General features: G+C 37.4%; 1 protein-coding gene across 2 annotated transcripts in view; it reads left to right on the top strand.

The window, feature by feature from the left end:
* The window catches only part of arhgap21b (Rho GTPase activating protein 21b), a 72,200-nt gene that overhangs the window by 36,770 nt on the left and 19,585 nt on the right, over positions 1-15,845 (top strand). The window contains exons 5-8 of one of the 2 annotated variants that reach the window (XM_067364202.1): positions 1,617-1,709; positions 1,803-1,881; positions 1,971-2,025; positions 9,212-10,802. In XM_067364202.1, the coding sequence (XP_067220303.1) occupies positions 1,617-1,709; positions 1,803-1,881; positions 1,971-2,025; positions 9,212-10,802 (1,818 nt within the window). Of the gene's footprint in view, positions 1-1,616; positions 1,710-1,802; positions 1,882-1,970; positions 2,026-6,207; positions 8,725-9,211; positions 10,803-15,845 lie in introns of those variants that run through there. The other variant, XM_067364203.1, reaches the window with a different exon arrangement.

The raw sequence follows: 15,845 nt of genomic DNA, 5'->3' as shown, positions 1-15,845 counted from the left end.
CATCAAAATCAATTAATGTATGCAGAGGTTGTAACACTTTGTTTCCCTTTTCTTGCCATAAATTTGTTGCCTCGCCACGGCCAAACCGTTTGAGATATCCAAAATCCTTTTGCAATTAAACAACATCAATGTGTTAGCAACAAGTTAAAAAAAACTTGGTGTAATTTGTATAAACCCTATAGGCGTGGTAGTATAAAATTCATAGCCTGTTTTTTCAAAAAAATTATATTCAAACCAAAATGGCTGACTTCCTGTTGGTCGGAGCTGATGAGTGTAAATTAGAAAATTGTCCGGCTTGATGAGGGCAATATGTGTACTGAGTTTGGTGACTGTAGGAAAAACTAACCTCCCCACTTTTGTCAAAAGGTGGTGCTACTTCCAATGTGTGTGGCAATTTTCAGGAGTTTTTGAGCATGTTAAGGCCCCCAAAAAGTCCCGGAAGACGGGAAAAAAAAAAAAAATTAAATAAATAAAATAATAATCCTTAGGGGATCAAGAGGGCCCTGCGCGAATTTTCGATTGGGCCCTAATAACAAAAATAACTAATTGTCCATCCCTAGTTTCATGTGTTTTTGTTTAGCTGGATGTTCTTAATGTTAAGTTTTCAGGTTGTAGCTATATATTACCAAGTTGAGCAAAGAGTTGTTGGTATTTAAATCGTTTTTTGTTTTTGTTTGTTTACATTGATGTTAAAATTACATTGTCAGATTTGTAGTGATGCTTGCTTTTTCCAGAAAGAATGTGAAACACGTATATTGGTTATATCATTTTCAGTTTTTAAATATATTTAAATATAATGTAAATTGATTTTACACCCTTAAAGCATTATCGTATCGCATATTGAATGACACATCATATTTTCGCATATCGCATTTTAGTTATCATATGTCACACTTTATCACAGTTATCGCATTTAATGTGCAGTTATTGTGCAGCCCTAGTGTAGTTGACCATTTTTACAAACTCTGTTGTAGAAGAAATTCTCTTTAGCATTGTACTGACATCATTACTATAGCAATCAGTGTGGATATACTGGATGCTAACTGTCAGAACAAACTGATTGGATGTGATAAACAAATTAGGGATGGGTCAAGATTGTTGACTATTTGACCAAAATCAAAGTAGTCAATTAATGAGGTCTGCTCTGTTGAATAATTTTAGTGATTTCAAAGAGAGGGATTTCGCATGCTGACAATAAATTAACGCAATCAGTGTCATTCAGTAGAGTTAACAGAGAGATATTGAACAAATAAATGGACTGTTGTGAAGAGATCCTCATTCCTTTCAGTGGAAGCAGACATGGGCCACTGCCGTTGCGTCTTGTAGCTGTCATCCTCAGGGAATCTGTAGTGTTAGTTGTTTACTGTTAGATCTGTGATCTATGTTCTGGCATATTATGTCAGCCAAGTACCGTGCTTCCCTTAGGGGCTGAGGAATGTCACATTGAATGCAGGGTCATTTCTAGATGAAGTCACAGCATTTTTGCTGTATTGATGGATTAAACATTTCATTTTGAAACTGGTGTGATTAAAATATTTATTGCGGCTCGATCTTGTGACCGCTCGGTTTGTTGTGATCTGGGCCACTCGTGACACTGCTGCTTTTGTTGTTGCCAGGGAGACCACGGAACAGACTGGAGCCCATGGACACGATCTTTGTGAAGCAGGTCAAAGAGGGAGGGCCCGCTCACAGCGCCGGACTCTGCACTGGTAATTACACCAGCACTTCAAATGTACAGCACATTGTTTTGTTTTGTTTATTGATGCCTAATAATCTAAAACCTGATAATGGAACTTCAACAGGGGATAGGATAGTGAAAGTGAATGGAGAGAGCATCATTGGGAAGACTTACTCACAGGTCATAGGGCTCATCCAGAACAGGTAAGAGTGTGTTATAATTCATTTAGATGTGTCATGATTTATATAGATGTGTCATGACTGTGGTACTAAATGTTTCTTTCCACTTCCAGTCATACATTTCTAGAGTTGTGTGTGATGCCAAAAGATGAAGATATACTACAGCTGGTAAGATTTTACTGTTTTTGTATTTTTGTTTTAAAGCAGGCCCTGATGGAATTTTATTTTCAGACTTTATGCACTGACTTTGTTGTTGGAAACTCGGAAACCTGTTTCTTCAAATAAAAGTGTCCAGAAGCTTCTGAATACATCATTTTTATGAGGTCTTTGTATGCACTATATTTTGAGTTTGCATTCAGTAGCACTTGTTCTATTCGCACCCATGGAAATTAAAGTTCTGACCCATTTCAGAGAAAGGAGGCGGGTTCCTCTCGCTCCTTGGAGTGCTGCTGTATCTGGGACTGCTAACCAGGACACTGCAGCCTGTCCTTCTCCAGCGAGCCTCGAACTGCCGCACCATCACAGCTGTCCTCAATTACACATAACTGTAGTGCAGTCATCACTTCATCTGCCCTGCATTCTCTTTGACACTTTCCAATACAGTCAAATTTCCATGCTGCGCTGCATTCCTGGGGCTTCTGACTCATGAATGGTGCCATTGCTTTATCATGATATGTACCAGATTGACTGTAGCGTTAATCAAGAACTTATCTCTGATATATATATTAGTTCTTTTCAGTTGCTGTGAACTTTTTAACATGCTCTATTTTGATAGGAAATTCAGAGTTTGTAGAGGTGAAGTGCAGGATGTTCTCTGAGACAGGATGGAAGCTCTCGCTTTATGAAAGGCTGTTTGTGTTGAAGCAGCCGCTCAGCTGGGAGAGAGATGCCAGCTGGGGCCTGGCACATGGGCGCTCTCTCTCACACAGAGATCTGATACAGAACTGCTGTGCAGTATCAGGGCTCAACTCTAAGGATTTTTTCTACTGGCCTGGTTGGGCCAGTGGTTAATTTTTTTTTTTTACTTGCCCAACACAAAAAAGTAATATATAAATTAAATTAGTTATTGTTTTCATTGTGTTTGACCCATGCAACCTTAATAAGGTTATTACAACAAATTTTAGATACCAGTTTGGGGTGTAACGATACGCTCGTGTCACGATTCTATACAAATCACAATGCTGAACTCGCAATACGATACTACAGTGATATTTTAAGCCAAAATAAAGTGATTTTTTTTTTTTTTTCATTATTATTACTTTATTAATATTTTTTATTAAATATATATATATATATATATATATATATATATATATATATATATATATATATATATATATATATATATATATATATATATATATATATACATATATATATATACATATATATATATATATATATATATATACATACATACATACATACATACATACATACATACATACATACATACATAAAAAATAAATAAATAAATAAATAAAAAATAAATGAATAAATAAATTGTATTTATTTATTTATTATTATTATTATTATTATTATTATTTTTTTTTTATTTTTTTTTTTTACTATAAACAGGACCCACACAAATCCCCCATTACTTTATTATACATTATATTCAACATTTATATATTGTAGTTTAATGTACTAATATCACTGAAACTCCGTAAACTTAAATTTTTTCCACTTTCAATTCAGGCACGGACAGGCAATTCAGGCCTCTTACACGGACAAGCCGTTTATGCACAGACTCTCCTGGTGCTCGCTGTGTCCTACTTCTCCCAATATTAATGCACTATACGTATAAGAATAAACCATATATATATAATAAGATGCTTTAAAGGTGCTAAGGAGGATGTTTTGTTTTATAAATTTTTGCAATATTACTTGAAATTGTGTTTACTAACTGATAAAAGACTATTTATTAGGTGCACTGAAAGGATATACATAATTAATATACATCATCTGTGCACGAGGTAGGGCCTTAAAAACATCAGCCAATAAACGATTGGCCCTGTGGCTTGTCAATCACTGCCATGACGTTCCTTGTGAGAGACGTGCGCGGCTGCGCGCTCCAGTAACTTTCCACACTCCACAGGCACCGCATGCAATGTTTTTGTCAGGAGACAGGAGTAACAACTGCAGATTATGAGTTACCTGCGGTGAGTCCGACATAATGAATCCTCTAACACGACACAGCGAATGCCGGTGGTAAACACTCGTGTTCCAATACTCGTGCACGAGTTTTGGGAGGCGTTCCCTCGTAATGAACTGTGAAGGAGGGGGGTTGTTCTTACGCATGCGCTTATTTCAAATACTCAATAACAGTCTTTGGTTTCTCAGGAGACTAAAAGATCCTCTTTAGCACCTTTAACTAATCATACTACTAAAATTAAATGTGATATGGTGATTTAAATGTTTGCGCTTTCACTTTGAGGAGTACCATTCCAGCGTGTATACGCTTCAGATGCAAACAATAGCCCCTTTCACACAGAGATTCTGGAAAATACACTGATAATGTGTCCTGGGATCATTTGATTTTGGTTCATTTGATTTTGGCTCATTTCGATTCCCGGATCAATCTCGGGACGTGTTTGCATTCACACTGAGGTTACTCTAGCAATTTTAATGGCATCATCGCTCTGTGTGAAAGGGGCTAAACATGGTTCTAATTGCAAGAAAGTGTGTCAAAATGACTATTCTTAAACTGTAAATGGTTGGTTCATCCAAAAATTTAAATTCTGCATTTTCTCACTCATGTTGTTTTCGTGTGTCACGGAAACATTTAAACATTTGTGTGTACTACAGTATGCACTGTAATCTGTTCATCATATGAAGCCATCGTGTCTCTTCAGAATGTGTTGATTTGGATTAGACCACTGAATTGATCGTTTTTATAATGCCTTTATGACATTTTTGGGTCTTTTAAGTTAAGTTTTAGGAATGGACTTTAAATGGAGGGACAGAAATCTCTCATGTTTCATAAAATATTTTCATTTGTGTTTGGAAGTTGAACAAATCTTACAGGTTTGAAACGACATGAGGGTGAGCACATGATGACAGAATTTACATTTTCGGGTGGATTATACCTTATAAATACAGTAAGCTGACTCTTGGATAAAACTAACTCTACATCGTGAATAGGGCTGGGGGATATATCGCATGTGATTGTCACGCGCATTTTGTCAGTATAGCCGGTTCCCTGATTACCGCTAAATCGCCATCACCTGCTTTCAAATGGAGCAGGTGATGGCGATTTAGCGGTAATCAGGGAACCGGCTTTACTGACAAAATGCGCATGACAATCACATGCGATATATCCCCCAGCCCTAATCGTGAATCATAGCATTTACATCAACGATATATATCGTCGCATTTTTATATTGTGATATCTCGATATTACAATGTATCGTTACACCCCTAATACTAGTGAAATTTCACAATTCTCAATTCCAGTTTTAATACCACAGCAAAAACTACTAGCCTGATTAATATAAATTTCAAGTATTATTAAAGACAAGTAAACAGTCCGTAACAAAATAAGAAGGAATAATAGCAATAGCACAAATAAATACAATAGAATAAATATACCAATAAAATAAACAGTGCTTTTCAGGATTTTCGGGTAGGTCTAACAGTAGTTCTCGGGTACAGAAATTGAATCAAATGTAAAATAACACTGCATAGGTCTTCACTGTATAAATTAAGTATACATTAATTCATATTAGAGTTACAAAAGTTAAGTCAAAAGCAGTGTTGTGATTTTTTTTTATTTATTTTTTTTTAATGTTTTTGTCCTTGTTTTATTTACATTTAATACACAAACAAATCGGAACTAATCTGATGAGTCAATGATTCAATAACCCATTAATAAAGACAGTCAATTGCTTTGTTCCTGAATAAATCAACCATTTTGAACGAATAAATGACTTTACAGAACCTACTGCTAGTTTAATCATTTCATATTTCTATATTAAAAATCATGCCATCTTTAACTGTCTATAAATGTATACCTAAATGCCACTTCAGATGCAACTTCTGTGCCGCCTCTCAAAGATGGATTTTGTTGATACTATTTTCCTTTGATTGGTAACAGCCCAATTGTTTATTAATACCCTAATTGAATTTAAAATGTTATTACATTACAAATTAAGAATTTAACAGAAAGGATGCATACATTTAATAAGGTTGGAAAAAAACTGCCTTTATAAAAAAAAAAAATATATATATATATATGAGTATAGAGCCCTAATAAATATATTTTAATATAATAATACCCTGATAAATACATTTTAGTATAATAAATCATTATTCTAGTATAATGATTCTTTAGTCTCATTTTGTGTTCCATGTGTTTGTAAATCATGATAGAATCTTTCTAAATAATGACAAACTTTGGCTGAATAATGCCTTTTAAACATATTGTAATTTGAACACTTATTTTTGTGGATAAAATGCATTTTGTTCAGGCTGTGTTCAGTGGAATAGAATGGAAACATAGGACTCATCCAGTTTCATTCGGATCACTGACTCTTGTTCTAACTATTTTGTGTGAATAATCACCTAACATCCTGTTTCTCTCTTTTATTCTAAGTCTGTTCAGTGCTTTCTAATTCAGTCCACAGTTTCACTCTGCTCAGTGAGCACATGGAGTCCTGCACTCATTTGTTTGCCCTTTAGATTAACTTTTAATGCATGCCATTTACTGTTGTAAGCATCGTTTGAACTCTCTGGCAGCAGGCAAATGTATTTCTCAAAGCACCTCTGCCATTTCATGTGCAGGGTGTACTGGAATAACAAAGATTATCTGATTTGCAGAAGAAAAACACCCATTTATGAAATAATGTTCTAATTATAACATTCAAAGCATTTTAATTGCTTAAAATGCTAGATTGACTTTTCCAATAAATGTACCACATGTGCTGTTTACAAGCACATTTATACATCAGAAGCAAAATACCAGTAAAGTGTGAAACTAGTAAATTAATCCTGTTTGTAGGCCATTTAAGATTTTTTTTTTTTTTTAAATACAGTGTCTTTAACAGAATTTGGCCAGAAAATTGTCATTCCTATTTTCATTGATTCACATTAGATTCTCATAACTGTAATACAATTTGAGCAGTTTAAAGGATAATATATGTCATAAAATGTAAAAAGTAAATCTTAATTGTCCTAAAAATAGGTTTTGCTTTTTTCAAGCAAAATATAATAGATTTATTTTGTTTTGGGTGTGAAATGTGACACAGACATGCATTTGATAGGTTTCCAAGTATTTCTCATCTCTCCCATTACCACCACTGTTATATTTCCATGCCTTTCTTGGCTGCTGCACAGCTGTTGCTGTGGTGTTTTACTCTTGCGTGTAGCAGTATAGCAGGAAAATGCCTGTCTAACAGTGTATTCAGCTGGGTGGAGGATTAATCAATTGAAGTCTCGTGACGTTAGTCACAGTAACAGAGTTGATCAGAAGAGGCATGAATGGATGATACAATGGGCAGTGGTTTTTGGATTTCAGTGAGAGAGACAGGAAGAGGCAGGAAAGATGAGATTAGATCAGCTGGAGTCAGCTGACTGCTCTGTGTTGTGGACAGTCTTTCTGGAATAGGCGCGAGTCAGCTAGAGAGAAAAAGGGGAAGGGAGGGGGAAGCTGTACCATCTGAGCTGAATGTATAATCAAGCATCTGCCTCCGACATGTGAATGGTTACAGCTTTCCAGCGAGAGAGAGGGAGGGAGTGAGCAAGTAGACGCGTTAGCTGGGAGGGAGGGTGGGAGCGTGTGATCACGGAGTAATCTGCCTGCGGATGGATGGAGAGGGGAGAGATGGAGAGCCGATCGCTACTACGCGAGGCAGGCACCAGGCACCTCAGCCCCCACCTCGACTGGGAGCGACGCGGACGAGCAGGTGGCATCGCTAACGTGACAGTCTTCCCACAGCACCCCTCCACCTTCCCACGATCCATCCTCACTGGAAGCACTGCAGATCCTGTGCATTTTTTCGTGTTCTGTACAGAGATATTTACTGTGATAGTGGCTGTCAGTGCGTGGATTTGATTCTTTTGGTTTTGACCACCTTTAATGAATGCTGGTCTTTTACTTTCCCTCCTTTTCCCTTTTTTTTTTTTTCTTTTTTTTTTCCTACGTGGGTTTGTGATGTAATGGCTGCAGTTTTCGCAGGGAATCACTAGTCTGGTAAGCAGCTCAATGCTACATGCATGTTGATTGTTGTTTTTTATCATTTATAAATGTCATGCATGTCATTGTATTCCAGTTGGTTGTTGATTTCCTGTTCCTTGTCATTTTCAGATGACTGTCATAATGTTTCTGGTTATGTGTAGCATAGTACAGTGTAGTTTGTGGAATGTCTCGATTGCAGTGGTGTAGGGATTGTGTGACCTGTTTGATTTAGCTGTGTGGGTAGTTCTCGGTTATATCCAGCAAGCATATTTGCTGTGCCTCGCCCCTTTTTTCTCATTTCTCTCTTTTCCTATGATGAACTTTGGCCTTTGGTAACAAGGCATCTGTGGCATTTCATGAAAGGAGGGGCGAAGTTCCTTACTACTGATATCAGATTCAGTTTGTATAGTTATGCAAAAGGAATGTAACTCCATATGATCGGTTGAAAGTCCACTCTACACGACTTGCTTTCATGTTTTGGAAGCCAACATATCAGAGTAAGAAAAACAATATGGAGTCTGGTATTTGTTTTCAATCTGACGTTCCTCAAACTGAAGTCCTGTGATAGTAGTTTAGCTTGAACTCTGGATTTTGACATGATTACGGAGGTCAGATTCAGCGCCGTTGCTAACCAGGGCATTCGTTCACCTCTGGCTTCGGTGTCGCTTCGGTCACGTGTGGTGACCCGAACGGTGGGTGACATCACATTCTTGTTACTCTGAAATGCTATTTATTGTTATTTTAGGCTGCCTGGTACTTCTTTTGGAGATATGATTGTGTGTGAAATGGAGGCTGGTCTTGCCTTTTCCAGCACCATAATAAAATTTAAAGGGAAGACCTGTTTGCTCACAACAGAGATCTGATCACCGCTGTTTTTTACAGTCATACACAGCAGAAACTCTGTAGTTATGTCAAATTAATTGCGGTAGGTGTATTTTTGTTACGAACTGTCAGCTTTAGATATTATGAATATTGTAGAATTCTCAAGCACTTGGTGCACCAGAGTATAGCTTACACTTCTGACCTGTAAAACTCCCACACGCAAATGTTATGCTGTCCACCCACACAGAGAAAACTATTTGTAGGAATTCATCATGAATTTCAAGTTTTCTATAATACAGTGAATACTACTAAAATGTACCTGTTTTTTTTTTTTTTTTTCTTTCTTTTCTTCCACAGGCCTATTCCCAGGATGCCTACCTTAAGGGTCATGATGCATACAGTGGAAATGCCCGCCATATCCCAGAGCCACCCCCTATATGTTACCCTCGAGTAGACTGTAAGCCCCCGGGGATGGCCCAGGCCACTGAAACATTAGCCCCGGGGGTTGTACCATCTGATCTAGGATACCGTGTGGAGATACCAGTACCTCCCTCCCCTCCACCACCCATTCCAAAGACACAGACTGCGGTATGTGTGTGCAATGAAAGTGTTCGGACAGTGGTGTTACCTCCTGATGTTCACATGGGCCGCATGGTTCCGGGTCATAGGGGGGACTATGGTCTAGTAGGCCCAGATCCAATGGTGGTCAGAGCCAGGCCTGGTACAGTGTCTGGTGGTCGTCCGCCATACCTCCACCCTCGCAAAGCTGACATGTTCCCTTCAGGTTACCATGGTGATCATTATGCCATTCCACCTACACACTATGCGCCTGCTTCCTCCATCAACTCCCATGCTACCCACCAGAACATTGACTGGCGGACTTACCAGACATACCGGGAATATATCGATAATAAAGGTCTTCACACTTATAGTCGGACTATTCAAGAGCGATTAGACAGCCTGCGAGCTGCATCCCAAAGTGTCCACGGTGGCCCTCACTGTGGATCCCAACCTGGCTGGGGCAATAAGTTACGCCGCAGAAGCACGTCTCATGAGCGGGCTTACCAGGGCCCTTCTGTGCTTCCTCCACGCAGCGCTTCACAAGATAGGATGAGTGGGGCAGAGAGAGCAGCCCACGCCAGGGACTGGCCTCCTCGTAGTGTGTCTTCTGACGGCCTCATGCGGAAGCCACGTGTTCATTCGTCAGACTATGTGGAACATGAACTAGTTTCTGCTGCACCATGGGCCGCTGTGGATAGGCATCTGTATGGCAGAGTAGACCAGAGGAGTCGTCCTAGTAGACAGTCTCTCCCACCACGGGCGGTCCTTTACCGTCCCCCAACAGGATATAGTATGAACATCAGGGGTGTTGCTGGCTCCCATATGCACAGCTCCAGAACGGACATCCCACCCACTGCTGGTTTTCCAGAGCGACCTCGCAATGGAGTAAACCAGGCCAAAGAGCCTCCTTCCAAAGACCAAAGTGGAACTGTTGTTGGAAATCGTATTTCTAATTCTGCATCAAACCAATCAAGAACTAGGACTGAAACCATGCAGATCCCAGAAACTGGGAAAGAGAATCCAGTGGGATATAGGTCTGCATCTTACTCAACTCCGCCTCCTCAGAGGCCACAGGGTGGGGCATCAGTTCAGAGAACACACTCACGGGATGTCAAGGGTTTACCGGTAAACGGGTCCAGTCCTGTAGAGGGTGTAGTCCTCCGAGATAAGCCCCCAACAGGGAAGGGGACCCCACAACCTCTCCGCCATCCCTCATACATCCTTGCAGTGAATGACACGGATGGGTCTGAGCCGGCAGGGGGTGGCGTCTGCTGGTTGCCCAACGATGCGCGCCGGGAGATGCACATGCGGAAACTGGGGGAGCGGCTTGACTCCTCCTTCTGCTCCAGTAATCTGGACGAATCACTTGACTCCATTCCTTTCATCGGTAAGTGCACTCTTTGTAACCATAGCAACGCTAACCCAGCAACATTCTTGAGCCAGCACTAGAGATCGTTTTAGAGCTACAGCAGATATTATTTTTTTCTTTTAATAATTGTTTGTGTAGACTTTAATGTATTTTGCAATAATTTATTTACATATGTATGTGTGTGTGTATGTATGTGTGTATATATATATATATATATATATATATATATATATGTATATATGTATATATATATATATGTATATATATGTATATATATGTATATATATATATATATATATATATATATATATATATATATATATATATATATATATATATATATATATATATATATATATATATATATATGTATATACATGCATACATACATTTTGTATGATCAGGGCTTTTACGTATTAAAAATGTTCCAGTACCTTGTGCCATCTCAAAATGTTACCTTTCATAATCACAATTTCAAATCCTGACCCCATATGTCCAGACAGAGGATTATCATGGGCAAATCTTGCTTTGTATTGTCAATGTTATCAAACTCTTCAATCTTGAGGAGTCCGGGCGATTTTGCAGGAGGTGCAAATCTATGCCTGTAAGCGTGGCTGTTTGGGAGTGACTGAAATAGAGTGAGAGTGACTGTGTGTGGTGAGTCATGGTGTTATTCGGGGAGGAAGTGGCCTTCCCTCATACTCTAATGACTGAAGATAGGTCTGGAATATTGAGTGATAGTCTATCCGTGCACTGTCACATTTGATACTTTGGTGTTTTGTGCAATAGCCTTTTAATACACTGTAACTGTTTTTGTGTGTAAGTGTCCACAATCTCTGTTGCGTATCTTTAACACTGCTTACACATTTGGGAGCTAATTTTGAAAGTTACTTAAAAAAAAAAAAAAAAAAAAAAAAAACGAAAGAAGGTAAATAAATAGTGGTAGGAGTGTTAATGGTATGATATATGATATCACCATTAGTGCTGGAGATTACATAGAATATTCATGATACGTTCCCGGCAATAAAATTTTAGCAACGTTGTGAATATTGCAAGAATTAGACTAATTTCACTATCCCTCTTATGACTTCTGTAGAAAAATAGAGTCCGTAAGTTCAAACTAGAGCTGCATGATAAATCGTTAAAAGATATCGATCTCGATTCCAACACTATCTTATTACTAAATGACAACGATTCTGCTGTCTTTTAAATCTTTGACAAAATCACACCTGAACATTCAAATTGAGTTCATTCAAAATAATTAAACATTCTTAAATAGACTGCTGCAATTAACATTTTGTCAGAACCTCTAGTAAATTACATGTTATTTTGTTTAGTTGTCTGTTCAGAATCGTTGGAGAATCTTGATCTCTCTTTGGGAGAAAAAAAATAAAATTCTTAATTTATCTAGAATCGGGCAGCTCTAGTTCAGACTTTCAGTAAATCAGTTCTCAATTCATAAAACTGTTATAACAGTTGGTAAATACTGTTATTTACTATACTTTGACTCTCTGGAGTATTTAATTCCGTTTTTTTTTTTTTTTTTATGTAAACGCGTAATAAGTAGACATAATGTACCATCAGCTAGTCATTGAGAAAAAAAATAGGTGCAATGGTTGATTCTTTACAGACACATTTTGTTATACTGGTTAAAAGTCTCCTCATATCCTGATAGCAATCACTGTTAAACGGTCTAAATGTATTTTTATAAATATATACAGTCTGTGGAAGGCCTAGGACCCTAACATGTTCATCCAATCATTACATTCAATCTGAATTAAATAATACATTGTCCTAACTGCCTGTCAGCATATGTTTTTAGATTGCAGCCACCTTTTACAGTTCCTCCAAAGCAAAAAGCTTATGCTGCGTTCACGCCATAATTACGTAATTAAGAGATGGCAGAAAAACAAGTCTTTTTGCACCTGCAACAGCAAATGTTTTCACAGAAATTTTAAGCAAACAAGTTAAAGTTTGCTTGTTACTTGTTTATTTACTTACTTAACCCTGTGGAGTCTGAGGCTGATTTGGGGCTTGGAGAAGTTTTGACATGCTCTGACATTTGTGCTTTTTTCAGTTGTTCATAAACATATTAATGGAAAAAGTGTCATTACACTGTATTCAGCATAAACTAGGCTACAATAATATGTGAGGAACATGTATGTACATGTTTGTGCTTTTGAAGGAATAATGTTTATGCGTGGTTATTGAAAAAACAAAACTTAAGCCACTGAAATAAGGCGAAAAAAGTATATTAAATCTGTGTTCACAAGACTTATTATTATTATTATTGGGGGTTGTAGACTAGAGTTTTTGCTTAAGAATTATGTAAATATTATGCTGACTACTTTCATATAAAACAATAGAGAGATTTAAATTTTGTAAGACACTTTTTGTCAAGAAACACAGTATGCGAGGAGGCTTGAATCTGCATAAATAATGGGCCATTTACACCTGAGAAGACAAACGAATCACATAGTAATGACCTGAAATGACTTGCATATTAATGAGGCCTTTCAGCCAGGTAGGCTGTGAAAAAAAAACCCTCTGTAATAATGTCTCAGCTCATCATAAACAGCAATACTGTGAAATATTATTACAATTTAAAATAATGGTATTCTATTATAATCAGGGGTGCACATAACTTTTTTGGTCTGGTTCTCAAGGGAGTACCTGGAGATTTTGCTTGGTACTCACACTTTACACGACGCATCCTAAAAGCTGTCCTATCTTCTTTTCTCTCGTACATGGTAGATGATAATGACTTTTTTTTTTTTTTTTACTAACATTAATGACAGCAAAGGCTGCTGCCACTTTAAGAAGGAAAGCACGGACCAAATAACTGACACACATCCGGTTTCTTTCTCAACACTTCACTTATGACATAACCGAGAGAATACTTGCCGAGACAGGTATTTTGACATAATTTTGTGTGTATGTTTCCTTTCAAGCGCAAGTAAACGCGACAGCGGAATTAATTCGGTGTTCGAGCGCTGTCTGACTCTCATCATGCGCGCGTTTCGGGGGGCTGTGCGCACAGATTACAGTTCGCGAGTCCCGATTTTTGCCTCCTCTTCCGCTTTTAAAGTCGTTTGAATGTGTTAATTGGCGAGACAAAACACGTCCAAATTACAAACTTTCACTCTATGATGGTTAAATATAGCAGTTAATCCGCGAATCACATGCGTGCCGAACCGTTGGACCTTATCCGTATGGATCACGGATTAACTGCGATCCGTTGCACACCTAATAATTAAAGAACACACATATTATGATGATTGCTATCTTACCAGAGATGGAGAAAAATCCTACTCCAATAAGTAAACGTATCCATGTGAAGCGGTACTCAAAAGCGCTTCACTCCATGTTTTCTGGTACGCATAGTTTATTTTTACCACGCATGCGTACCTGCGTACCTCTTATGTGCACCCCTGATTATAATGTATTTCTGTGATGCAAAGTGTCTGAACAATTGTTACCTCTGTGGCATTTCATATAGGCTTTTAGCTTAAAGGCATGCACATTTGGAGAAATATTGATGGATTCTTATATATTTATGTAAAATTTCTATACTTAGAAGTAATATTTATTGTCATCACTATGAGTGCTGGATACTGTGTTTTTAATTCATACTTGCAGCCGGAGGGCGCTCTCTGTGCACATTTAGTCCACAAATTATTCTAATGAAGAAGAGGACATTTCAGGAATGGTGTTTTTAATTCATACTTGCAGCCGGAGGGCGCTCTGTACACCTTTAGGCCACAAATTCACATAAAGAAGAAAAGGAACTAGGAACTAACGGCATGTCTTCTAGAGATCACTAACCATGGCTTTACCATCCAAATAAACACTTTTCAAGACAATAAATACACGATTGAGATGATGAATGCATGTATTGCCTCTGAATTTGCGTCTGAATAGAACTGGCTCCATGGGCGTGGACGCGTTAGCGGGTAATGAGCTGAATCACAGACTTCTGACATGGCTCTCTTTTCATACGGATTACATAAACACAGAATGTTTGTTTTCGATTTGACTTGCACGATTTAAAACCTGACATCTTAACGTTTTTTTTTTAGACATAAGTGTAATTTTTTTTGTCATTAGTATTCATATGTTACAGTTCATTTTCTGAGAACTATCAGATTGGACTTCGTTCAGAGGGAGAGGAGAGATCACGCATCATGTTAGTTTTCTTTATTTAACAAAAAGCACAACATTGTGTTTTTACTCTGAGTGTACACAAATAAAAGAAGACATTCTATAGTTTCAATTGATATATTACTTATGTCTCTATGACAAGAAATGACAGAGTAATTTAAGTCTGTTTTGCTGCAATGTGAAAAAAATCAGACCTCAGGGAGTTAATTTACTAATTTATTTATTTACCTAATAATTTACTTTAATAATATAAATTATTTACTTACTCATTTGCTTAATTTTATTATCACAGGAAATGACGTGCACTAAATATGAATCCTTTTCCATCATTATGTGAGCAACTGGTGATAAAGAAAAATGCCACTTCGCAATATTAAAAATATTTTCATTATAAACCATTAAAATAAAGGCGAGCCACACAAGAAATGCATAAACTTTGTGTGAGAGTCATGCCAGTGAAGAAGTCTCAAATGGCAGTCAATTATTTACTACGGAAACTGAAAGTAAACACTGACTGAGCTTTTGACATCTGGTGCTGCATTAACGGCGCATATTCTCTTACAGACGATGAGAGATTTATCTAATTTATTTTTTTATATTTCTCTTGTGGCTTATAGTTAAAAAATATATATATATTTTCATGAATCAAGAAGATTTTGTCAAACAAGTTTTGAAATAAGGAATAAGCTAATCTAACTTATCTTATTATCCTCGCAGCGTGTCAGTTATGCGATGATGCACTATGAAATTATTGTGGGGCAAATTAATTGTAATATTAATTTAATAATAAAATTAGCATAATTATTAGGGATGCACTGATACCGTTTATTAAGAGTATACTTATTAAGAGTATACTTATATTTATACAGAGTACGAGTACCGATGCTTTTTTTCTAGTAC

This window comes from Chanodichthys erythropterus, chromosome 16, assembly GCF_024489055.1.
Source record: "Chanodichthys erythropterus isolate Z2021 chromosome 16, ASM2448905v1, whole genome shotgun sequence".
NCBI classification, from domain to species: Eukaryota; Metazoa; Chordata; class Actinopteri; order Cypriniformes; family Xenocyprididae; genus Chanodichthys; species Chanodichthys erythropterus.
This window is presented reverse-complemented; position numbering and strand designations above follow the sequence as displayed.